Source organism: Elaeis guineensis, chromosome 8, assembly GCF_000442705.2.
Source record: "Elaeis guineensis isolate ETL-2024a chromosome 8, EG11, whole genome shotgun sequence".
Lineage (NCBI taxonomy): Eukaryota > Viridiplantae > Streptophyta > Magnoliopsida > Arecales > Arecaceae > Elaeis > Elaeis guineensis.
Window position 1 is genome coordinate 10,928,276 of NC_026000.2, and position 26,479 is coordinate 10,954,754.

At 35.7% G+C, this 26,479-nt stretch overlaps 2 protein-coding genes across 2 annotated transcripts in view; one reads left to right on the forward strand and one right to left on the reverse strand.

Moving 5' to 3' along the window:
• Window positions 1–7,569: 7,569 nt before the first annotated feature.
• LOC105050295 (LIM domain-containing protein WLIM1) lies at window positions 7,570–18,354 on the reverse strand. Its single transcript, XM_010930255.4, has 5 exons — window positions 17,923–18,354; window positions 14,867–14,963; window positions 14,276–14,319; window positions 14,069–14,158; window positions 7,570–8,691 (listed from the first exon to the last, which is right to left on the reverse strand). Exons 1-5 carry the CDS (start codon window positions 18,064–18,066, stop codon window positions 8,320–8,322), a joined length of 747 nt encoding a protein of 248 aa, XP_010928557.1. The 5' UTR covers window positions 18,067–18,354; the 3' UTR covers window positions 7,570–8,319.
• A 4,389-nt stretch (window positions 18,355–22,743) lies between these two features.
• Window positions 22,744–26,479, forward strand: part of LOC105050294 (nuclear-pore anchor) — a 61,051-nt gene continuing 57,315 nt past the window's right edge. The window contains exons 1-5 of the mRNA XM_073261872.1: window positions 22,744–23,190; window positions 23,310–23,456; window positions 24,321–24,419; window positions 26,136–26,264; window positions 26,335–26,427. Of these exons, the coding sequence (XP_073117973.1) occupies window positions 22,885–23,190; window positions 23,310–23,456; window positions 24,321–24,419; window positions 26,136–26,264; window positions 26,335–26,427 (774 nt within the window). The 5' untranslated portion in view covers window positions 22,744–22,884. The remainder of the gene's footprint in view (window positions 23,191–23,309; window positions 23,457–24,320; window positions 24,420–26,135; window positions 26,265–26,334; window positions 26,428–26,479) is intronic.

Sequence of the window (26,479 nt, forward strand, 5' to 3'; positions counted from 1 at the left end):
ATAGCATATGCGAGAGACTTGAAAATTGCACACCAATATTTCTTGTGTAATGCTGGATATTTGGTCAACACCTGAAAGTGATACCAGCAAGCATATATTAGAAACATCTCTCACGTGTCAATGGTGCATGCCATTTTCTATCGTGCAATACTAAGTGCACCAATAAAGTATTCAGAACACTCTAAGGACTTATCACAAACTTATATTGTGGTACTAAATATGCTTCTGATGTGCTAATGATGTGTGACATTTCTTATGTGCATACAATAAAGTATTCAGAACACCTAAAGACGTATCCATAATTTCTTTTGTAGTACTAAGTGAATATAATAAAGAATCCAGAATATCTAAGGACGTATCAATAACTTATATTGTAATACTAAGTAAATATAATAAAGTATCCAGAACATCTAAGGATATATCAATAACTTACATTGCAGTACTAAATGAATACAATGAAGTATTCAGAATACCTTAGGATATATCAATAACTTACATTACAGTACTAAGTGAATACAATAAAGTATCCAGAACACCTAAGGACGTATCAATAACTTATATTGTAGTACTAAGTAAATACAATAAAGTATCCAGAATATCTAAGAATATATCAATAACTTACATTACAGTACTAAGTGAACACAATAAAGTATCCAGAACACCTAAGGACGTATCAATAACTTATGTTGTAGTACTAAATTCATCTCTTATGTGCCAATAGTGTGTGCCATTTTCTATTATACAGTACTAAATTCTGATATCAATTCTTCCTCTACAGTACTAAAGGGTATGAAAGATATCTAGTGCACTATAGAACAGTGAGGACTAGCTTTCTAAAGTTATCCACAAGATGTCGTAGGCAATAAGTATGGTGACAATTCATAAATCAGTCCTCGACCGCTTTGATACATCCAAGTTTACCGGTAGAGTAAAAGATGTATTGCTTGATCAATGAGCTATTTGGATAGGAGAAAATACATCGTAGCTTTCAACAAAACCACCACCAGCTCTCATCATTTTTTTGTTGGATGACGGCGAAGGCGATGGTAAAAATACCATTATTCACATCTTTTATGGTGGCACTCAAGAGGCATCTTTGGTACTTATGTTTGATGTGGGTGCCATCCATAAAAATCATAGGCCTACATCTAGCATGAAATCTCGTAATGCACACTCCAAGGCTGATGAAAACACAGCGAAATCTTTTTGTATCATCAAAAATCTCATATTCTGCGATGGTGTCTGGATTCACTAATTTGAGGGCTCTACAATAAGGCTCAAGCTTATCATACGACAGATGATCAAGACTATGAATCTCATGCATGGTCATTTTCTTCCTGTGCCATGCTTGATAGTACTTGAGCAACACGCCATAATTTTCATGGATATCAGCCACAATTTTGATAGGCCGGTAGCGAGATATGGATCTTAACTTTGTCTTGACTTTCTCAGTAACCCAAGAAGATATGCCCTTAGAATGACTCCTAGTACCGAGACCATTGTCACATGTGTGTGTGAGGTTACACTTCCTAATGGAGAATATCCCCTCTCTTTTCAATTCAGTAGCATAGACACGTCAAGGACAAGGTTCCATTGGATACTTAACTATAATCTTCATAGAATCATTCTTCTTGAAGATATAGTCATGATTGTGTGCAATGCAATAATCTTTAATAGCTGTCCCAAAGTATTGAGCATTGCAAAACTGCTGATGCTCTCTTTTGATCAACTCCCTCCGTGTAATTATTGTCTCAATACTAATGGCATTATCATTGAGATCGTCCAAATTATCATAATCTACATGTCTAATTGATGCCAACCTATCGAAAAAATGACAGAATAACAATTGTGAGTACCACTTGTGCTCATTCTTAGCATTCTAAAATAATTTGCATCTTTTTAATCAAGAGGATTACAAAAAGCTCATGATAGATTTGCAGTATAGAAAGAGCTACCGCAGTATCAAAAATAAATAATGTAATATAAAAAAAAAGCAAATTAAAATATCAGAAGTAAAAAATGTAGTACTAAAAAGATACATCATAGTATCAAAAGTGACTAATGCATAATTAACAGGGGTAATGCAGTATAGTTACTTAACTAAGAAATATATAAATAGGCTTGCGTGGTGTTAGAATCATGTAATGTAGTATAATAAATAAGTAATCTGGTATAAAATTCTATTTTAGATGTATAGAGATTGACTTTCTTAGTAGTAGTATAGAGATTGACTTTTTTAGTATTAGAAAAGACTAAATTAGTATGAAATACAGACAGCATGATATAATTTTGCATTCTAAATTTTGTAAATAAAAGAATCTTCTCAATATCAAATGAATCAACTAGATATGCTTCACATTTCTTGTCCAGTATATTTTTGTCATAGTGATGTATGATTTCATATTTTTGCTGTATAGATAATTTATACTATAGTACCATATGATGTAACAAGAAACTATAACATAGAAGGGCTGGTGGGAGTACCTTGATGTACCTATCTCTCGATCCTCTCTTGGTTGGATCTTGCTCTCTAAAATCATATCGATGACCTTCTTTTTCATTATGTAGTGGATATGACATATGTTAGCCACATTGCTATTCTCAATTAAACTCACTTGCATCTTTATGAAAGGTGTGAGGTACTTCACGATGATATTTTTGGATGTTATATGGCTCCAACTGTGCGAGAGGATGTTGTAGATGTTCGAGAGCTTCATCAATTTATTTATGTCAAAAATATGACAAGTGGTGTTGTATTTGCAAATGATGGAGAGTTCAGCATCCGCACTTGTGTTAGTGACAGAAGATGAAGCCATTGAAGTTCAGGGCACGGGCGTTGAGGGTCGGTCAAGGATCTTTGGGATTTAAGGCTGTAGCTTGGGATCCTCACGGTGTAGATGTTGGGGGCTGTGGAGAGAGTCACCGTGGGAGGAGAGCTTTGGTTGAAGTTGTGGCACAACCAGACTGTGGGAAGGGGGCAAGAGTACAGAATGTAGAGTAGAGAAGAGAGAGGGACGAGTAGAGAAGAGAGTGGAGCACAAACTGAGTAGAGAAAGGAGGGGGGCAAGAGCACAGCTGCCTCCTCCTTTTGATGGGAAGAAGACAGAGAGGGGTAAGAACTGTAGAGTAGAGAAGGAAAGGGGGCTTTTGGTGGGAAGAACATGGCTGGACGGAGGGAGAGAAGGAACTAAAGTATGCACTATTACCCATAGAAAGGATATAAGAGTAATTGCATTTCTCTAGGTAGCCCCTTTTAACTTATATTCCTAATAGGAAGTAGCTTTTACTTAAAAGTCAAATGGAGAGCTTCTTTTAACTTTAAAGTAAAATAGGGATTTTTCTTTAGTTCTCTCTTTTTGTTATGAACCAATATCATTTTTTTTTTGATAGAATATGAATCTAGATTTGAAAATTCTTTAAGTAAATTATGCCCATAGTTTTTAAACTATATCAATTTTTTTTAAATGATCTTTAAACTATAAAAATATAAATTTTAGTCTTCAAACTTTTTAAACAATTTCAATGTTGCTTTTCGTCAATTTCCAACATCTTTCTCGCATCGAAAATCCTATGTGACAGTCACCGATGCTTACATGGCTCCGTTCATTTAAACAGATGGCATCGATACTGATTGGACTATTTTTTTTTTGTTCTTTTTCTTCTCTCTGCCCCCCCCACCCACATCGGCTGACCACCCATGCAACCCCATAGTTTCCACTCCCATTGGCCCACCCCTCCGGCCACACCCCTGTGCCCACTCCAATCGTCGGTGGACGTGCACTGCCGTTTTTTGGCATAAAGGGAGAGGAGCTGCTCAAGCTCCTTGATGAAGATAATGGCCCCATCGATGATGGAGGCCTGATCTCCCTACGGCCAAAAACAACATCGTCAAATGAGGAAACATGGATAGAATTGATAGAAGTATTGGAAAATATGTCCCAAAGCCAATAGTTAGCTTGTTGACGATTGTGCTCATTTTTGTAATTATATATAAATTTTTATTAATTAAAATTATTTGATATTTTTATTACAAATTATTCATTTTTGAACTCCTGTATGTAATAAAGTCCTTAAGACTATAATTGATCGATAAAAGAAGATTTGTCGTTTAGTCCTTAAAAGTGTTCGCGATCAAATGATATGCTATTAATAGGATGATAGCAATATCGAGTATAGATCGTTGTGTGCCATATGAGTTGATTGTCCTCTTAATCAAAGAGTATGGAGACATTGTTATAGCATGCAAATAGAATATAGGAGTACATTCGCATCGAACGTGACCATATGCCAAGCACTCTGCTGTCAAGAGCAGCTTGTGAAGGGTATGGATATAAGTATCCCTCAAACTTGAGACCATCACGGTGACTTGTAGACAACTCACTGTACTTTAGTACCAGACTATTTGAGTTTCTAATTCAGTAATGGAAGGATATTGGGTGCAATCAAGTACTTATCAAGTCGGTGTGTGAGTCAAGATAGAATTAATCCCTCTGAATTAGTAGGAGATATGCATCAGTGTATTTCAATTTAGCAAAACCTTGACTAAGATAATCCATGAAATAAATTTGAAAAGTTGAAATATAATGTGATCGACTAAATTAGGATTGACAGTTAAATCCTAGGTCATCTTGAGCATTAGGATCAAAGGAATGAATTATACAGTAATCATACGTCAGCAGGTTCTAGAATGTTGCTTTACAATACTTCAACCTATCCAGTCGTCGGATCACCATTGCTAGATAGTTATATCGATTGGTATAGAAAGTTGTTTCTATGCTACCGACTTAGGTTCGAACCTATGAGGTCATACGCATTAGAAGATTTGATCAGATCTGATGGCTGAAGAGTCCAATTGGATTGTGACTCTAGTGAAGAGTCCTACTGGGACTGAGACTCTAGAGAAGAATCCCACTGAGATTGGGACTTGACTATCAATGGAGAATTAATTAGTAATTTACTCAATTTGATTGAGTAAAAAGCTTTGAATCAAGTCTAATTGAATTAGATTCAGTTTGACTCAGACTGGATTTGATATGATCAATTCTGATTACAAGAAAAATTTAATCCTGATTCGATTAGAATTTGAAATCAATCAATTTCTAATTGGATTAGAAATTTATTGAGATAGTTGGATTCCTAATTGAATTAGATTTATTTTTATCATTGAGTTCAATCCAAATTTGATTTGGATTAGAATCAGATTAGAAATAAAAAGTCCAAGTTGATTAGAACTCTATCCTTATCTTCTTGCACCATACTTGGACCCATGCCCTTATCTCCATGTCAAATAGGATTTGGCTTGACCTTTTTGGTGTCAAAGTAGTAGACCCAATAAGGATGGATGGTAATGATTAATGACTCATAATCCTATCTCTTGTCAAATTCGAATGCGATCTGAATTAAAGATAAGATGAAAACAAGAAAAGGAATTTTTCATATAAGGAAGATTGTTGGCACCATAATGATTTTATTTTTTTTTTCTTTGAGAGTTCTTATGCGTGTGAGACACTAGAATCCTTCTCCACATTGTAGAGTCTTTTTTGAAAATTTTGGGATGCCCAAAAGGTGTTGGGCGTGGACTCTTAGGTGCCCTTTTTTTGGATTAAAACCCTAATCCTTGCCTATAAAAAGGGGTCCCCTCTTCTAGGCATCATACATCAATTCCCTTTCTGTTTTTTATTTTTTCAGAGATCTTCTCCTCCTCCTCTCTTCCTCTTCCAGATTCTTTCATCCTTTAGAGCATCCAAGGTGCTTGAAGAAAAAGAAAGAGATCAGCCGTCGAAATTGCTTGCAGGCTAGTACCTCCAAGCTCCTGATCTACGTTAGTCTTCGCGTGAATTTTTTTGTAGAGGTCAGACGACTTCATATAGCTATGAGCAATCTAAGGAACATCTTCTCCAAGTATTGGATTAGCAAAGATCAAGATCTCATTGATTTGATAATTGTTTCTAAACTGTCTTGATTATATCGTTAGATCTAATTGTTAGATCTAGAATTTCAGCATCGATGAGATTAATGTGAGTTTTTATTTTCAGATCTAAAGTACATCATATTTCATATACTTTGTCATAGCATGGTAGTTTAGATTAGATCTTATGTACGTGATTTAGATTAAATTGTTTAATCTTTCCTTTCTGCTGCATAAAATTTTTGAAATTACATGCATAGGACTATCTATGGTTTCTTTAAGAAGATGAGAGAGAGAGAAAGTGAGCATACACATTGGACGAAGGAGGGGGGTATGATGGTACAAAGGGCAGCAAGGTAGTCCCCTCCCATCCTATTGAGCTTGTGGGCGAGGGGGCGTAGAACCCACCGAAGGAGGTGGCGGTGGGAACCGCGGGGGCACACTAGGGCGGGGCAGGATGGGGCATGACCGGAGGGGCACCAGCACACAATCCATCGATGCTGAGGTGGGCAAGGGTGCGACCGAAGGGTGGGGCGGGTGCTAGGGTGGGGGGGGGGGGAGGTGTGGGTATGCGGCAGGATGGATGGGGGTGCGGGCAGATGGATTGGTCCGAAGGAAAGAGAAGAGTCCTATATGCAGGAGCCTTCTTCGTTCTTTTTTTTTATGCTTGGCAATTCGTGCGGAACGTTGATCAAGCTTGATTGTCTACATAAGCACCAATTCAGAATAAAAAAATAAATCAGCGAAAAAAAATTATCGTAAATCATCGAAGAGATAACATTAAAATGGTTAAAAAAGTTTGAAGAATAAAATTTATATTTTTATAATTTAAAAATTATTTAAAAATTTTTAATATAATTTAAAAATTACCGACATAATTGCATCTTGACTGATTTTCATAATAAAATCATGGTCGCGGATAGTCTATGATTTTGTACCCATTCTTCACTCTCCTTGTAAATTACAAGTGTAGCTAACATCCTAGCCTCTTTCCACCATGAATATTGAATTTTAAGCTAAAGCAGGGGTACCATGGTATTTGCCATAAAGTGGGAGAAAAATTTGATGACGTGATACTTGGACAGCCAGACGGTATTCTTATCGTGACGTCAAGGTCTTCACATGATGAGACGCCAGTCACTTCGATAAGCAATGGACATAAAGATAAAGCAAAATTTTGATTGATCTCAATGGAGGTAAAAAAAACAGAGAGAGAGAGAGAGAGATTTTTCTAAACAAAAAAAACAGAGAGAGAGAGAGAGAGAGAGAGATTTTTCTAAACAAAAGAAGATATTTGACCGTCTCTGCCGGCATTGCTTTGCCAGAAACACTCATTCAATGTAGTAAAGAATCTCAACTTTGTACCCGCCACAAAAAAGAAAATAAAAATCTCAACTGAAATTTGGGTATATTGGCTAATGTCTCAAAATGTTTGTTTTATTTGAATGCTGGAAATACATCAGTGAATCATTTTGAATGCTGGAAATATAAACAAAAATCTCAGCCCACATGAATACCTTGCATGACGCTACCCTTCTCAGTTAGCTTGCATGAATTTGAGAAAAACAGAAAATTACCCCACAAAAATTTGCATTAGAAAAATTAAGGGGTTTAATAAAAAATTTGAAAGATTAAAACATATATACTGTAAAAACTCATAATGCAACAAACATATAAAAGATCTTTATAAACATTAGAGGACTCAAACAACTTAAATCCAAATTACATGCCTACTTCTTACTTCCCATGGTTCACCATCATTGTATACATTCACTTTGTTCAATTAACTCCAGACATATCTCCAGAAACACATCCATCAACACAGGACATAGAATACAAAACGTTAATGGCAGAAAACAAAAAAGACTGCAATAGACAAAGCTAAACATCTAAGTCTGCAGGATACCTTCTATCTTCTATTCAAGAATTGGATATAGGAATTCAACAACTTGCTTTCTAGAGTGCTTGTAACTGATCCAATAATTTGCTGTGGATATGTGGCCTAAAAAAACTGTTACAAGATCATCACCAAATTCACTAATAGTTCAAGAACAGATGATAAGCAGAACTCTTTCTACAGCAAATATGGACTCCTGAAAAAAACGTAGGCGGAGTAAAACACACCCCCGCATCCTTAAGTAGACCCCTGACATGCAACCATCACCACCTTCAACTCTGGAATACAGCACACAACTTAATGGAAACAAAGAAAAACACCCCATATTTATTACTTCAACTCTCACAACACAAAGAATGTGTTATAAAGAGATGTTGCCCAACATATGAGAACCCTGAAGATCGAAATGTGGTATCCAAACTCAGCAGCTATATGCAGACGAGCTCATGCCACTATGTCACTTCACAGTTGCCCAAAAGAGTGCCAGGTACAACAATTTTCCACCCAAGAGAATTCAACTAGCACTTTCTGCATTGTCTTCTGGTGCTGGGTTTTCAGTGGGCACTTTAATGCCTTCATGTCTGTCTTCAAGCCTTTCTGCATTGTCATCTGGTGCTGGATTCTCAGTAGGCACTTTAATGCCTTCATGTCTGTCTTCAAGCTTTTCCGCATTGTCATCTGGTGATAGGTTCTCAGTAGGCACTTTAATGCTTTCATGTCTGTCTTCAAGCTGACTGAAATTTCCCTTGGCCATGAAGAGCTGAGAGTGGTGGTGCTTGCAGTAAAGTCTGCCCTCATGTGCGATATAGTTAGATGGGCTGATCACGCAACCTCCACGGCTACACTTGAAGCATGGTCTATGGTATGAGGTGCCATCAACTGCTACCTGAAAAGAAGGAAATAATACCCAGTAAAATTTTCCACAGATCCTGAAGACGCAGATCTCCACATCACATATTAGTTGTTTTTATCATAGAGACATACTCAAAAAAAAAGGTAAACAAAATAGATGATGAATTTGCAGTTGATGCTGATGCAAGATAGCACCTCGTAGTACAGGAATTCAGCTGTATATGTAATAGTGTACGTAAACATCACATAAATCAACTGGTATGTTGAAAGTTAACAGAAATGTCAAGGCACACGTATCCACATGCATGTCCACACACTAGGTAGAGCTTCTTGTTGCATTGACCTAAGACTTTTGAACAAAATTTCTTGGATGACCGATTGATACTCACATGTAATTTGTAGTGAAAAAGGATGTTTTACTTAGTTAACATGTCATTATAGTAAAATGGGTTTTAAGATAACCATAAAATTGGTTTTTTAATTTTCCTTTTTTTCCTTAAATTTATTCTGTTGTATTTTAACTTTTCAGGGCCCATTTGGTATTGCTTTTGTTTTCTGTTTTTGTTTTCAAGAACCAAGAAAAATGGACTAGACTGAAGAACATGTATGATGAAACCTTTTTGTTTTTCGAAATTGTTTGTAAAACCTTTCGAGCTTTTGGTAGCAATTATTGCTTTCAAAAACAGGTGGAAAAAGAAAGGAGGAATATCAGAAGTTTTGGCAAGTGCTCTCTTCAACATCAATCTCCATGTGGTATTCTACCAATTAGTGGAGGAAAAAACACAAAAACGACGACAATGCCAAAAAGGCTATTAGTTATTTGTATTTTTACTATTTTACAACATACTCCTCATAGATGGTTGCCTAAATGCCCCTTCCAACTAAGTGCTCTGTAATCTCCTAGACATCTGCACAATAAAAATGCAGGACTTGTGTTGAATATAAAACAAAAAGATGTATTTCCTCGCTGCAAATTCCAAATAAATTAATATATTTTAAAACTCATTATGAATGTTAATTGATGCAGGTAAATATGTTTAACCTAGAATTATGATACAAGCCTGTTTTGAACATTGAAAGCACTTCTGGAATCCCCACCCCCACCCTCAGCCCCGCACCCAAAAAGAAAAGGGAAGAAGCTTCTTCTCAACGAAAGATGACTAATACTCCAAAATGAAGAAGATGAATCCTCCACTATTTTTGGTGTATGCATACCATATTTCCTATGCTATTGCATGATAAGTGCTGGCATGATAAGGAGAAATACTCTTCTACCAAGTTTGGGAAACAAAATTGAAAATTATCACCTTATGTGGGCTCTACAATTGCTTATCCCTGAAAAGTTGATGATGCTTCAAAAGAAACAAGGGGTTTTTAACTGATATGAAGTGTGAAGCCTGCACCAGCTGTAGGAACTCATATTAATAATCCACCTTATGAATGATAAATATGATGATTGGACAGACCATGTGCATGCTGGATAGCTCAAAATATACATTAATGTGTACAAGGTTAGGATCACAATATTTAGATATTAGATTGAAAGACACCTGAGGGACTTCATTATCACCTCTGAGTCTGCCATGTGAGTATACTAATAAAGAGACCATAGTAGCATTTCACGCTAACAATTCAAGGTTAAAGATGTTAATTTAGCAGGGAGACCAAGATTATCAATGGGTGGACTGGATCTGCAGCATATCAGTTTTGGATTGTCAAAGCAGACACCACTAGGTCAAAGTGGTTCTTCAGGTCAAATTTGGGTGATACTTCGACTGGATTTAACGAGCAGTTCAGATATTTCTTTAGTCTAAATAAGAGTTAGCTTAAAGATTCTTCAAGTATGCAGGCCTTGGTGCAATGATAAGGTTGCTCAACTACGCCCTAGTTGCCATAGGTTCAAAACATAGAAACAGCCTCTCCGTGTGCAGAGATAAGGCTGTATATTTCAGACCCTCCCTAGATATTGCGAGGAGCCTTGTGCATTGGGATGCCCTTTTTAATAAAGATCCTCAGACTGTTGGTAACTAATTACTTAGGAATATTCCTATGACATCTGCAATGCCCTTGGATTCTAGTGAAACCTAGTTGACTGGGATGTAGGCAAGCTTGGCTGGCTGTTATACAGAGTCCCATTCGTAAATGGAACAATCTGTGGATGGACCTAATGGACAAACAGCCAAAGGACTAGCAGGGGGCGTTCTTAGTTATGTCATGTTGGATTCATGACTAAAACTCATAAAGAACTGGTCTCCTGTGGCCAGTTACTGCAGAAATTTTGGAAGCCATAAAGCAATGTATTGCAAACTAAATTTTGGTATGAAGAAATCCTGATTTACTTAGAGGATGTCGTGACACAGAAGGCAGTAACCATTAGGATTTTGTTTTAGGTGGAGTACTAAAATGAATGCATTATCTATTTTTACAAGCATTTGGCATACATCATACATGTACAAGTTATCCAAATTTGTGACAATACTTGAGATTAGAGATGTGGACTACATACTGCAAGGTTTGAATAGTGATTTTTTTTTTCTTTTCAAATAAGACTCTTGAACCATGCAACCTGCTATGATCTTTCATAACAGGTTGCTTGGTTGATGGTTCTTATATGTTTATGGAAGATGATGTGACCCAGACCTATGCTTTTCTAGAAATATGTTAAACATGACACATGAAAACAGTCTTCTTTTGTTATTCCCACTACTCATAATTCACATTAGAAGACTATCTATTTGCTAACGAATCCTTAAGATGCACGAGGAGGCATTTTAAAGTGTCTATAAGAATACATAACACTGTCATTTTGTCAAATTTCTATTAATTTATCTTTTTCATTTTCACAGTGGGCATTATATGTGGTGTTCCCTTTTAGGTTATACTATCTCAACTGGAAAATACAGATCAGATAGGCCACACGGGCAATAAAACTTGTGGATGCTTTAGTATTTCCTGGCTTATAAAAGAGAAAATAAATACTAAAAAGTTTAAGAAAGGATCTCTTTGGTGCATAAAAGAGTTAATTGAAACTCTACTTTAAATATGTAACATGAACGCCATGATTACAATTTCCTATGATAATTTGAGTAGATTTTACCAGTACTTGGCAATATATGACACTGGAAGATGGATGATGTTCCTCTGTAATTTAACTAGGGAATAAAAAGCACCATGTCAAATCGTGATGCTTAAATTACAAGGCAGTATTACAATCAAATGTCCACATGAAAAATGGCACTGTTAATTTTATATGAGCATACAGGTGATGATAATTACAAAGCTATCATGATGTTAAGCGGAAAGTTAGAACTGAATGTGTTCAAGGAAGCCTGGAAGCAAAATCAATGGGTAATAAAGTGATACTTTAGTCAAATGCAACAAGATCTTGAAGGGCAGAAATTAGACTCAAGTGGAAACGAACATGAGTTGAAGCAGGTTACTATGTTGTGTAGGGAAAGAAAAACAAAGATGGCCTTTGTGGTAGACAACTAGAAATTACATGGATATAAGCACACGGTAGGATTAGGTTTGCAATGTGTTTGGATGTGGTACAAAATAATGGTATTTGTGGTTTTGGATCTTTTATAAAATTAGTTATGATTCCATACAACTGGATGTTTGGTGGTGTAGAAAAACTTGTAAAATCCAAACAGACCATAAGACTGGATATCCCCACTTTAAGCAGAATTTCCAAGTTCATGATCCCCCACCCCAGACCCACCCCAAGCAGGAAAAAAAAAGGTTTGTTCTCAACCAAACACTTCTTCAAAAAATCTATATTAGAATTTAAATAAATCAAGGGAAAGGAAAACAACAAATTGAACTTTAATGGCCTCCAAATGGAAGCCTCAGCAAAGCCACTTATGACTTATGAGTACATGAGAAAAATGTTGCATTTAAGTTAAATTCCTGCATTGCAAACTAATAACACTCTTATTGTTGGTCAAGGAACAAACAAAATGAACACCAATTGGAAGATGACAAACAATTCAATAACATATATTAGATTGCTATCACTGTTACCAGTATCTATTGCAGGACTGTACAAGACATTGGACAAAGAAATGGATTTGCAGACAAACTTATGATACCACATATTGACAATGTAATTAACTAAGCAGCTACACATGCTTATATGCTCTCTGATGCACACAAAGCATGTCAAACCATCTCTACTTCTAGAGTTTCAATATGAATGGCTCATACATGTACACAGAATCAGTAATCATCTGTAACTTTTCCAAATATATTCTACTCTTCTAGGACTGAATCTAACGATGCAATTAATCATTGCATGCATAATTCAGGTGTGAATTTTTTAAAATGTAAGTCATTATGAAACAAATTTACCAAGACCACCATTAAAAATTTCCTAGTTTAGTTATACCTCTTTCCATGTAAAGACTGCTAAAGTTAATTCCTTTCGACAAATCACTAAGCTAATAAATTTTCGATACTTTACAGTAGGGTGAGCAAATAACTGAAATTCGAAGAAGCTCACCCAATCCGATCCAATAAACATCGGTTTCGGTCGGTTGAAAGACATAAATCGGATGGAATCGGGTTGAGGTTCGTAAAAAATCAGTTATTTATAGTCTTACAGTCGGATTCGGTTCCTACACTTTTAACCCATATGAAACCGAACCAATCCGATATAGTATTTCACAAACTCATTTGTATTTTTGGGACGGCGTCATTTAGACTTCAATACTTCATTCTAAAAAACACTCCATCACCCATTTGGATTCATGGGAATATTAATGTTGAATTGTTGATGGAAGCACATCAATTTGAGATAATTCTAAAGTGAAAGCTTTCAGATGTAGTTGCTTTCAGATCAGTACATTTTTTCTGTTTCTGTTTTGTTTTGTACAGGTTCAAAAATAAGCCAAAAATTTGTAACTTATAAAGTTTAGACCTTTTTTGCATTAAATTGATAAAAAAAAAAGCAAATGAGCTTAAGTGAGCCAACATTGGGTCAACATTGAAGTTCAAACCGACACAACCCATCTGAACCCACCACAAACCATTCACTTCGGTTGCAAATGGTTTATACATAATAAATGATCGGCAGTGGATTAAATTTTCTTCAACATAATTGGATTCGGTCGGATAAAAATTTTCTCTCAACCCGATCGAACCCGACCCATGCTCAGCCCTACTTTACAGCCCTCAGCCTAAGCATGGAAAGAGAAAGCAGGAATCCACAATAATCCATAACCATCTCGACTGTGCATTATATCGAGACAAAAGACTGAAAAAATGTTTAAAAGAAATTAATTGACAATTTTTCTTTTGAAAAGAATCTAACAAAATTTAAAATTCAGTAAGAGTATAGCAGAGAAAAGCCCATGAATCTAATATAAGCTGATGTCCCATATAGTATATAAACAAAATGAAATAATGCATACCTTCTCAATTGGGTAAACAGTTTTCTTGCAAACCACACATTTGTCTTGTGTCCCAACAAACATACTTGAAAATCTCCTATTAGCGGTATTCTGTACAAGATAATCCATAACTTAATTCAAGTGAGTAGACTGGACGAACCCAACAAAGAAAGTATAAGTGCAAAAATGGGGACAAGAAGCCTGAGTAAAATATATGAAGCAGAATACCTCATGACCATTGGATCGGTCAGCCTTGGCAGATCTCGAAGAACCTAGATTGGCAAAAGCACTGTTTAAGCTCTAAACATGCAATTGTATGGTAAAATTATTATAAAGAACAACGTTGCAGGCATAACTTTCACTTTTACTATTTTTAAGAATAGAAAGCAAAATCTTTGTTGATATTGTTTTTACATTCTCTAAAACACAAATATGTTTGCAGAAGTCAACTATTTTTATTTCTGTGAATACAAAAAGTTCCAACCTTTGGTGGTGGATGTGGTGGTAGTGGCAGAGGCAGCAGTTGCGGTGGTGGTGGCGGAGGCAGCAAGGCACTAGCAGTGGTGGCGATAGTGATAGCAGCGGAAGCAGGAGCAGTGGCAACAGCAGTGACAGTGGTGGACAGGGTATTGAGTTTCCTATTTTAACGTGACTGCAAGATTTTCTTGTTTTCACTTCTTTAAGAAATAGTGAGAACAATTTATAAAAATAGAAAATAGAAAAAGTAGAGCCAAATATGTTATTTGTCTAGGTTTTTGTGTTTTTGTTTTTCAGAACAGAAAAAAGAGATAAGCATTGCCAAGCAGGCCCTAAAACAACCTTCAAAACTTTTATCCAAGCTGCCAGTCATCTTAAAGAGTTGGTCATAATGAGGCTTGCAGTACAGAACACCATCAATGGAGCTGTAATTGCTGAGCTGCATCATTAAACATCAGAAAGATTCATTTAGTCAAACAGCATACGATAACCAGATGGCAAGTTATATATATCATGTATTGCTTTCTTTGTACTCAAAACATATGTGATGTCACTCATGAGATTGAAAAGGGCACCCATGAATACATCTACAAATACTATGTTGTAGTTATGCATACTTAAGTTTTTCCCTGAAACAGATAATAGAATATCAGCTCCTGATAAAATCAGAAAAATGCCTCCGCAATTATAGTGACAGCACTTTGTGAGCAAATAAATGAAACCTAATTATCTGAAGGGCCAATTTACTGTTTAATATTATTCATGCAAACCAAGCACAACCCATTGCTGAATCCAGCAACCAGCCAGTCTACCCAATTTGCTAGCTAGATGCTACCCTTGCCAAAGAAAACTATCCAATATTATCTGCTAAGCATGTGTTCTTGAATCCACTTAGTAGTTCTTTCACAAGAATGGGAAATTATGTAATTCAAGGCGATACAGTAAAAGTTATGGGACAGCAGATATCTTTTTTTGGTGATGTAACTTTTACTTGAAGTAAGCACCAAATAGCATGAAGTGGAAAGAGAAATGGGAGGAAACATAAGTTGCCTTGTGGAATAGACTCTTCTTCTAAAATTTTAATATGTTTCCTTTTGATATTCTATTGAACTTTTCAACTACCATTCAAAAGTGAATCTTTATCAAACAAGAATTATAAGAAGCTCTAATACAGTGTAATAAAAATAAAAAAGTCTCCAAGTTAAATCAGCATGTTTTAGTTAAAGCACCATAAGGATGTCTTTCCCAAATGCAGATACATACATACTCAAGATTGGCGAAATTTCATATGCGTTACACTTGCAACATACTAGCACCTTATACATGTAACAAAGCTAATATAGGTCCAAATTTGTTTTGAGAAAATCTGATTCTTTTTCCTTCCATTGCTCGAATTGATACCTAGAAATGACTTCCAGTGCACATGTTGAATACTTTCTTTTATAAGAAGGAAAAGGATTTAATCACTCTGAAATTGTCCTTCCTGTTCATAGCTACATGTTGATCAAATTAATGCAAGCAAGATGCAACGATTACTCACTAAATTACCCTACCGTACAGAGTTCAGAGTGTTTCTATATGTTTGGTGGCCATAATTTAAGAATCCAATCCTAGAGAAAATTCACTATTGGGGCCTAACCAAGCAGCTTGATCCCCTCTTTCTCATGGAGAAGGTCCAAGGTTCGACTTGTGCTGTGTATCCAGAATTTCTGACTTATGTGGCAGTGGTGACCAGTGAAACTTGATATGGGACAAATATGGTCAAAACGATGAGGGCTGTGCCCAGATGCAAGGTCAAGGAGATGATGGAGGACGTGATGGAATGCTTAATGCAATGATGAAGCACAAAATATTCAGTAAGATGGAGAGCAATCTAGAAAAAGTTGGTTGATTATTGGTATGAGCCTATGGCATGGTCAGATGACCTTTTGGACCTGCCCAAGTCAGTTGCTTGGCCATCGGGACCAAGGTGGTCTCAGGTGGGCATTATTTGTAGTGAGCCTAATCAGACTGGAATTGCCTATCTAAGACTTATATTAGAGAACAAACCCTGCCCCGCCCACCAAAAAAAGTGGGGTTAGAAAAAAAAAATCCCATCCCACTCTTCTCTTCCAGAAGAAGAAGAATCTGTGAAATACTTAGTGTAGAACAAAATCATGGCTCTGTAAGACAGACATGGGCCATTAAATATACCTTTCATATGTCACATATAATTTCTATAGGAGTAATATAATCTGTTTTCCTCGGATGCCTCTGTCCATAGGACTTGAGACTAGGTTGCAGACTAAAAGAGGTATCAAAGACCTGAATTTTCATTCTTTGAGGATTTGTTCCTACACCAAAATTTTATAATCTCTTGATCATGGATAAAAGTCCCCGTACTCATTACCTATTAATAATTGCTAAGCAAATGTTGTTATAACCTATTAATAATTGCTAAGCAAATGTTGTTATAACCTAATAATAATTGCTAAGCAAATCTTGTTATAATGTTTTTCAAGAAAGGGAGGAAATTAATTGATCGCAGCTAAGTGAGGGACTCATCAAGAATGGTTCGCATTTTAATATAGCATAAATCAAGCAATTAAATAAGTGATTGATTATTTACTTGAAGCAACTATTTGGATTAGAAGAATGGAAAACAAAATGTCCATGATGATGCCAATAAGGATGTTAGCTTTTTTCTTGTCCATTGTAGTCATCTGTGCAATTATACAAAACTTCTCACAGCAACATCTACATTATACAACCAATTTGAATTTTATAACATGTTTGCCAATTTAACACGTTAACTTCAGAAATTCACTCATAGGTTGACATTGAATTTAATTCAAGGGAAAAACAAAAATGACAGGAAATAAGAGAAGGAACAGATTTTGTCAAGAAAATATCCAGTACATATTACACATAAGAGGCGCAGATCCATGATAAATAATACACAGGAATAAACATTTTTTCAAAGAAAATCATGCACCAACTACGGAACAAGAGAACGCAAGACATGATTAGATGTTGAAACCAAGAGACACAGTATATACTAGACAAATCAGCAAAAAGAGTAGAGCCAAATAAACAAAAGGTAAAAAAACAATCAATTACAGAAGCCGTGAGTATTCCAATCTGATAGCACCAGAGCATACCTTGCCTATCATATCCCTTTCTTGGGGGAAGGATAGCAATAGGAAAATGGAGACGATTATATTACAAAAAAAAAAAAAATCGAGCCAAACAAGATGGAAAAGGGGGAAGAACAAGGAAATAAATTGCACCTAGACTAAAGAAAAGAGTTCAAGAATACCCGAAGCCAGGTCGCAGGGAGGCAAGAAATCAGAACAAAGGCGAAAAGACCAAAGAAGGCAATAAAGGTAGCAGAAAGGAAGAGGAGGGAAATCAATTACCTTGAGGGTTCCCTTGCAGTGGTGGCAACGGAAGCAGGCCTTATGATAGACCCTGCCATCAGCGGTGAGCTGATCTACCAAGTACACCGTCTTCTCGCACGCCTTGCACTTCTGGGTCGTCCCTCCAAACGCCCCCGACGCCATCTCTCTCGTTCCCCAATCCCCTCTTCCAAAGAAAAAAAACGAAGAGCGAGATGGACTCTCTTCTTTCTCTCCTTTTTTTTTTTTTTTGAAAATAGTGGCTCTTCTTTGTTTTTCTAAGAAAGATCACAGCTCAGCACCGCGGTCAGAAAATTAACGGCAGCATAGAGAGTTGGTGCTGGCCCCACTACTCTAGCCTTTACAAAGCATTCTTGTTCTTATTCTAATATTCGCCGCACTTGACCTTGCAGGATTATCATCACGGGCGCGTAGGAATGCCTCCGGCTTGCTGTGCGGCCCCCGACGGCTTTTCTTTATCTCCTTTCTTTTGCTTTTGGCGATGGACGGCGCCATCCTGATTTAAGCGCGCACGTGTGAGTGCGAGGAGCTGCCCCTCGCAATAAAGCATCTTGCCGGCGTTCCGAAAGTCCAATGATGATGGACCCATGCGAACAGCGCCAAATTATTTGCTTCAATGGAAAAGTGGTAGCTTCGGTGAGTGCCTTCTCTGGCATGGAACTTGCGATGGCAAGAACAATTGACGCAAGTCTTGTACCAACTGTGACGTGTGACATAGAGTTCTGATACCAACTCGCGCAGCATAAAAGGAGAGAGAGAGAGAGAGAGAGAGAAGGAGACAATAATAATAATAATAATAACAAAAACAGAAACGGAGGGCAGATTGATATTCTACATTTTTGAACCTCGGTTTTTTTTTTTGGTAAATGGAATCTCAGATTTTCAATTAACACGCCGAAGTTCTTGAAAATTATAATTCTATAGCCCACAAAATTTTAGTCCTATAATCCATCTAAAAATAAAATTATCTAATTCTCAAATACAAAAAAAAAAAATCTAATTTATCAATAAAATAAAATATTTTAATTTCTATATTGGCGCCTAACATAATTTCATCTAAATTTTTTGTCTATGAATGGTCTTCCATCCATCGTTGGTTGGGAAAAAAATGACAACAAACCTATAGGTATGGATGGGCATGAAATCGAGTTACATTAAGGTTTAATCAAGCTTTCATAGGAGTAATCACAATTTTCCTTTATCTGTTTGTGCTAAGAGTTGAGGATAAGTTGCTACATCCAAATACGTAGCAAGTTGAGTTCACATTAATATTGATAGCACATCAAAAACATCTTTACTAAATTGTGCTCAGACGTAATTAGACTTCATCCGGTAGTGTAGCATGATATTGGATATTTTTGCTGCTGCTTACGTTAATTTGGTGCAATTAACTCAAATCTTTTGGAAGGTAGAATGATGAGATAATTGATTTTCCTCCATCAGAATTTGCATGGAATTGGATCCTTCGAGTGAATGAAACTCTGGCTTTTCCATGCCCTTCTATATTTCTATATAGCTAAAATATAATTTCATTTTAAATATTATATTTATCCATATCTCGACACTATATAAAAGCAACAAATATTTTTATTCTTCCAATTTCCTAAACACCTCTATTTATATTTTCTTTCCTAACAATCATAATTTCCCTTTGTCGCTCTCTCTTCCCACCCTGATCAAGCTTTTGTCCTAAAATAAGTGATGATGTGAGACTCCCATCACGTGTATACAAGCAGCTCCCTTGCCGTACAGCAAAAAAAAAGGATTTGTGTGACTCGTGAAATTTGTTGCCACACATAGATCGGTTATTATGGAGTTCCTGATTCAGTAAATTGGGTCCTTATGAATTTTTCACATGCATATACCCAGCCTCTCAAAATATTTCCATCTTCAGAACTCCTTGACTTTATTAGTGTGACAATCTATGACTTTTCACTCAAGACATTCATTTCTTTTTTAGATAGCAGTTGATGTATCCCGAACTAGTTTAAAATTTATGACCGAATTCAACTGCCGCATATCCTAAATCTCTGCTAGCCGTGTTCATTTACACATGCATCGTAATTAGCATATGAATAAATAAATCAGTCTCTATTGTAGAAACTTGCCAATCCTTATCTCTAAAATCACATTGCATTTAGATCTCATTGTTAACTGGCGCGTCGAAAAGATGCAAAATGACCATATACTTTTGCACTTTCGAGTCCTTAGCCCAGCAAGGATAAGCAAATATGTAGGTTTAGTTGGGCTGGGTTGGATTCAATTTTGATCTTCATTATTCCACTTATAGCTTAAAAGGAATTTTGGGTTTAAATACTAAATCAGCATCAAAGCTTAAAATATACATCTTAATGCAGAATGACTGTTTGATGAGATTAAAAAAAAAAGGTTTTTGTCTTGACCTTGTATTAGTGCATGGCATCCATTGACAATATATATATATATATATAGATTTTTTTTTATCTTAATTGGTATAAACCAATAATGTTTGAGATGCTAGCAATAGTGGTGGCGATGAATAGATTTGGGTCTTAAAAAAAATATCAACATAAACTTACAAATTTATCAAAATATTATAATTTTGAAATCGAACATGACTTGTTTAACGGACAAATAATCTGACTCATCTTGTGTAATTTGTTTAATAAATAAGAATTAATATTTTCTGACTCGAAATATAAATCCAAATCATCCTATAAGCATGTTAAATTAGATTGACATGTTTACTGTGCAAATCCACTTTAAGCCAAATCCAAACCTATTTATTTTAAGCTTATCGTAGTTGGATCATAAACCATCACTCTTATTTGACCAATATTTTTCAATACATTTTTTTAAAAAACTATGGTGAAGAAGTACTTATTAATATACTTGAAAAATAATATTACCTTACCCTCCAAAAAAAACAATGTGTATAAATAGTTGCAGAGTTTGTATTTATATTACCATCAGAGATCAATTTGATTTCAAAGATATTACAAAATTTTGAACAATTTCAGATATTTCAAATTTCCACTTCTGCATAGATAAATAGGCATATCGTTCATCTTTTCTTTATCACCCATTGAATCTTCTTTTAAATTCTTCTTACTTTCTATTTAATCAAAGTTAAAATGAAGATACGTGTTGATCTTTTCCCCATCATCTACGAAGATGATTGGCATCCAATCATTTGCATATATAGAATAAAAAAAAAAAGAGAGAATTTTATGTCTAAACAATTTGAGAATTATTTAGATATTTATTTTTTTGATCATTTGTCATTCAAAAACAGTTTGAAGCTTGTCAACCAAATATACGGTAAATTATTTATATAGTTTATAACAGCTTTAAAATATTGATGGCTAAATAATTTCATAGAAAAAAAACTACTAGGTTTTGACATCAAAATATAGTTTTTATCAAAAACTATGTTTTGGCCAAAAGCTATGGTATCCTTAAATAGATCCATGGATATAGAGTTTTCATAGCCCTAACATCCCTTTAATCCATAGCAATCTAGATAGATAGAGTGTTATTTTCTTTAAAAATCTAGGGTCAACCAAGTTTACCTTGGTTAGGGTCAAAGATCATGGATAGATGAGGTTGGAAGAATAGATGATCTCTATCACGTTTGATTCAAAAAATTATAAGAAGGATGGATGAAAAAGGAGAGATTATCCATCCACTCTAGCCCACTAATTTGCATCATTCTAAATTAAGAGGATGCAAGAAAGGATAGATGAAGTATTGATGGATGAATTTTTGTATTAACAAAAATATCTCTCATTAATTTTTTTGATAAAACTATATTTTTTTTATTTTATTATATAATATATATTTTTATATATACTATTAATCATATACTATTAAATTTTATTACTAATTATTTTAATTTTAGTACATAATTTTGATAATTATGATTAAATTATTAAAATTATCTTCTATTTCTCTATTTTTAATTAATTATTTATATAATGTTAATTAACTATTTAAATTAGATTACAAATTAATTAGTTATTTATATAATTAATATATATAATTAATTCATAAATACTTATTTTATAAAATCATTTATTAATTTGAGTTAAATTTAAATCAAATATTTATACAAATTTATATAATATTAATTAACTATTTAAATTATATTATAAATTAATTAGTTATTTATATAATTAGTATATATAATCAATTTATCAATAATTAATTTATAAAATCATTTATTACATTGAGTTAAATTAAAATTAAATATTTATATATTTTTTATAAAATTATAGATTATAATGATTATAAGTTTATATATTATTTACTTATTTAATGTAAATAAGTATTATAAATCGATAATAATAATATTTTTATCAAAAAATTATCTAGATGTTATATAAATATCATCCATTCTATATTTTATTCTTCATGTATCAAATAGAGAAAAAATTATTTTTATTTATTTTTTCATATTTCATCAATCATACAAAAGAATAGATCCATTTTTTCTCTTTCTCATCCATCATTTTTTTTCTTTTTTTCAAAATCCATCCTTTCGTATCAAATGGCGGATCAAAGTTGTTGGTCTATTATGGGTCGGGCTAGGTCTGAGCGGAGCCTCTTTCACCCCACTTAGAGCCATCGAGGGACGGGTGAGCGCGTGCAAGCCCGGCCATTCCATCAATCCTTCCGCCCAATCTCATTCGTCCACTAGCCCGTCCCAACGCACCCGATCAACGCCACAAAACGATCTCCCAATTCCCAAACCCAGTCGGTCCGCACCATCGAATGTCACCTTAAAGAGGCCCTCCGAGTCCCCTACGATGCCACTGGTCCGTCCTGCACCGCTTTAAGAGAGCAGCTCTTCGCTTTCGTTCTTGCCCTCTCCTCTCGCCTCCTCCCCCACCCTTCATTCTTGATTCCCCCCACCTTCCCCGGCTTCTAAACGCTAGGGTGTAGTGCTCTCCTTCCAAGGGCGATAGCCATCGCCCGTCGATCATGCCGCTCTTCCTCTCCGAGGAGGAGTTCCTGCTCCTCTCCCACGACGCCGCGGCGGTGGCGGAGAGGGCCGATGCCGTCATCCGGGACCTCCGCCTTCAGGTCGACACCGCGAAGGCGGAGAAGGACGCCGCCGCCATTGCCGCCGAGCAGACCTGCGCTCTTTTGGAGCAGAGGTACGAGTCCCTCTCCGACGACCTTGCTCGGCTCCGTTCCGAGAACGCCCAGCTTGCTGCCTCCGTCGAGCAGAGGCTCTCCGAAATTGCTGAGATCCAGGCCGAGAAGCACCAGCTCCATCTCAAGGCCGTAAGATCCCCTCACCTGCTTTTTCGATTCTTGATTCCTGAATGTTCTCAAGGCTTCTTGCCCTATCCCTGCCGATCACCGTTCTCCTCATATGCTTTTTGATTGTTGGTTGATCTCAGATTGGAAAGGATGGAGAGATAGAGAGACTGTCATTGGAAACGGTGGAACTCCACAAATCCAAGCGCCAGCTTCTGGAATTGGTGGAGCAAAAAGATGCGGAAATCAGGGAGAAAAATGCCACCATCCAGAGCTATCTCGATAAGATCGTGAGTTTAATTCTGTTTTCATTGATGCTCGTATTGCAAATATAGGATAGAATACCCTAGGATATGAATTGAGGCGGCACACACACACACACACACACGTATATAGATGTATATGTATATTACTTTCTTTAGATTTTATTGCATAATTTTCTATTTTATGCATTTTTGTCTCCTTTATGCACGGTTTGCCATCTTGGTACCGGGTCTGATACCAGTGGTAACTTGTTATTGTGCTGTATGGGGCCGGTTCAGCGTGCCAAGTGTCGGTATGCCACCTGAATTGGTATGGTATGGCAAACCCTGTATCATCTCCTCACTTCTCATTACTAGAGAGAGTTAAAGTTTATCAAAGCCTTATATAATATGACTTTAGTGTTATATTCGATGTAATCTATTGAAAGCACAAAATATGTCAATTTTTACAATACATGATGTTTATGTGACTTTGTTATGAGCTGAAGTGACTTCTTCTGCGCTTCAATTGAGTGCTAAAAGGAAAAGAGTAGATGTCCTTGATGCTGGAATAGTAAGGCCGAACTAATATCACTGCCTTCCGGAGATGGGAGAATCTTTGTGCAAATGTACAGGGTACTTTTAGATTAAGTCGGTGCTATTAGTTAACTTGGTGATTGTTAGAGGCATTGATTTTGCATATTCGCATATAAGCAATGCAAGATGTGATTTGCAACATCAGATTGCCATGATATGTTGGGATGCTATAGGCACTTTTTGCCTGTTGCATCTTTGTTTGGGTCGCTTGTTCTGAAAAGACATTGCTATGTCATCTTTGATGCAATTGGATTGACCATGGTATTCGTTTGTTGCTCGAAACAAGTTAACTTCTTTCTTTTCCTTTCTCAACAGGTTAGTTTGACAGATAATGCCACTGTAAAGGAGGCTAGGTTGAATGATAGTGAAGCAGAATTGGCACGTTGTCATGCGACATGTAATCGTCTCACTCAGGTTAGACTAAAGTCTTGACAGGGTCTTGTTTTACGTATGGGATATGCGGATAATTTGTAATTCTTCTCATATTTGTTTGGCTTATGCTGGTTTCCTTCCTTTAATTGTCAGTTAATTATACAAATGAAGGATGTTGATTATTTATTTGAAATTGTCTAAGATACTGTTACTAGGGTTATCAGTCTGTTGTTTTTTTATGAAATTTGACTTGGACTGTCTTCGAAAAGATCCAATGAAGCCAAGATATTTAGCTTGTTGTTGGCAGAAAGGTAAATTCAATCTTGAATTTCTATCATGGTTGTTGGATGTATCCTGAACCTAATTGCAATTAGGTAGAAAGTAGATGTAATACGCTTTAATTAGTCTAGGCCCAACCTGATCTACTGACCAGTGCCCCAACTTGCTGGCGTGGCTTTCTTTCTTTCTTTTTTTTTCTTTTCCTTGATAGTTTTCTATTGCACTCTCATATTTTGTCACCAAAGAAAATCCTTTTAGGTCATTGGTTTTCCTTTAATTATGAACAACTTTTTTTTTAAGTCTATACCATCTATTACTTTGGTATCTATTATTTTGGTTTAAGTTCCATATTTTAGTTTAATTTGTCACTTTTCATGCATCTGTTTTTGTGATGTCAAGATTACTAAACTATCATTTTGTTGCTATTAATGCAATCAAACTACTAAAGGCTTAGAGCTCTCTAGAGCATAGGTAAATAAGAAGGGGACATATGATCTTATACATCTTCACCAGGAAAACTTACCTAATTATGGATGGCCGTTTCTTCTTATTGAGAAACCTATATAGCTTGTCTACAAGTTTTGTGAAGCCATTCTTGAAAGAAAATTATAGTTTTTCGTCATTTCAGTTATAAAACTTGGCTAATTCTTAATCAGTTTTGTACCTAGTTCGGAGAAATAGAAGTTCCATGTAGTTACTTTTTTTTGTAATGAAATCTGTGGGCCTGCTTATATATTTTTAGTTACCTTTTTTTGATCTAGTAGCTTAGTTTGTATATTATTCAGTTTCTGTAAGGTGATTATCAGATGATGTCTAGGTAATTGCAACCCATGCCCTGTTGCATACCTTGTGAGATCTTATTAAATAGTTACTCCCTATGTCACTCTTTCTTTTGCTTGTCATGATACGAGCATGGATAGCTATAGATACATGATAAAACTCACCTGATCTCCATAGCTTTGAAAGATGTCTCAACTCTCAACTGCTCCGAACTTTGCAATCCCTCCATAGGACCATAATGCTCTTATATTGCATTCCAGCTGCGGAAAGTGAACAATAGGATGCACTTTTGTCCCTTTCTATTGGAAATTTATTTTGATTTTCTTTCTTTATCCATGGTTATAATCAGCACAAGTATGTGATATGGTATGATGAAAATCCAAATTGTTCTCTTGTTCCCTTCTAGATAATTTATAAGTTCAACAGTCATGAGTTGCACTTCTTATTTTAATTAAACTGCAAACTAGCCGATATTTATTTGCATTTTCCTATCTTTTGGTAATTTCATTTACATTGTTGTATATTCTAAAATCATTTAGAGGTTTGTGTAGCTTTGGATGGTTTTTTCTTGCTCCATCACTCTTCATCATCCCCTCCCTAGGAACACATAGCCATTGTTAATATCTTGCCAATTACTTTGTTGACTTGATTATGAAAATGGAATGGATGATGTTTACTTTAGTATATTGGCATGAGCAGGAGAAGGAACTTCTTGAACAGCATAATGCTTGGCTTAATGAGGAGTTGAGCGCCAAAGTTAACAGCCTTATTGAACTACGTAAAACGCATATGGATGTTGAGGCAGATTTGTCTGCTAAACTAGCTGATGTAAGTGTCATTTTAAAAATATTCTGTTGATAAGGATGAAATGATATCATTAAGAGGATTTGTCTTGCAGTTTGAACGACAGTTGAATGAATCTTCAAGCTTGTTAAAACGGAGTAAGGAAAGAGCAACAGAACTGGAGATGAGAATCACCTCCTTGGAAGAGGTATTGTGTCATTTGTTTTGATTGTAATTTTGGGTTCAATCTTCTAATAGTT

Bases quoted from the DNA above. Each gene is read 5' to 3' on its own strand.
- LOC105050295 (XM_010930255.4), bottom strand. From the start codon at position 18,066: ATGGCGTCGGGGGCGTTTGGAGGGACGACCCAGAAGTGCAAGGCGTGC. The intron at 14,320-14,866 runs GTTGTTTTAGGG...TTGCCAATCTAG, and splicing joins CTTGGATAAAAGTTTTGAAG to GTTCTTCGAGATCTGCCAAG. The intron at 14,159-14,275 runs GTATTCTGCTTC...TATCTTGTACAG, and splicing joins ACCGATCCAATGGTCATGAG to AATACCGCTAATAGGAGATT.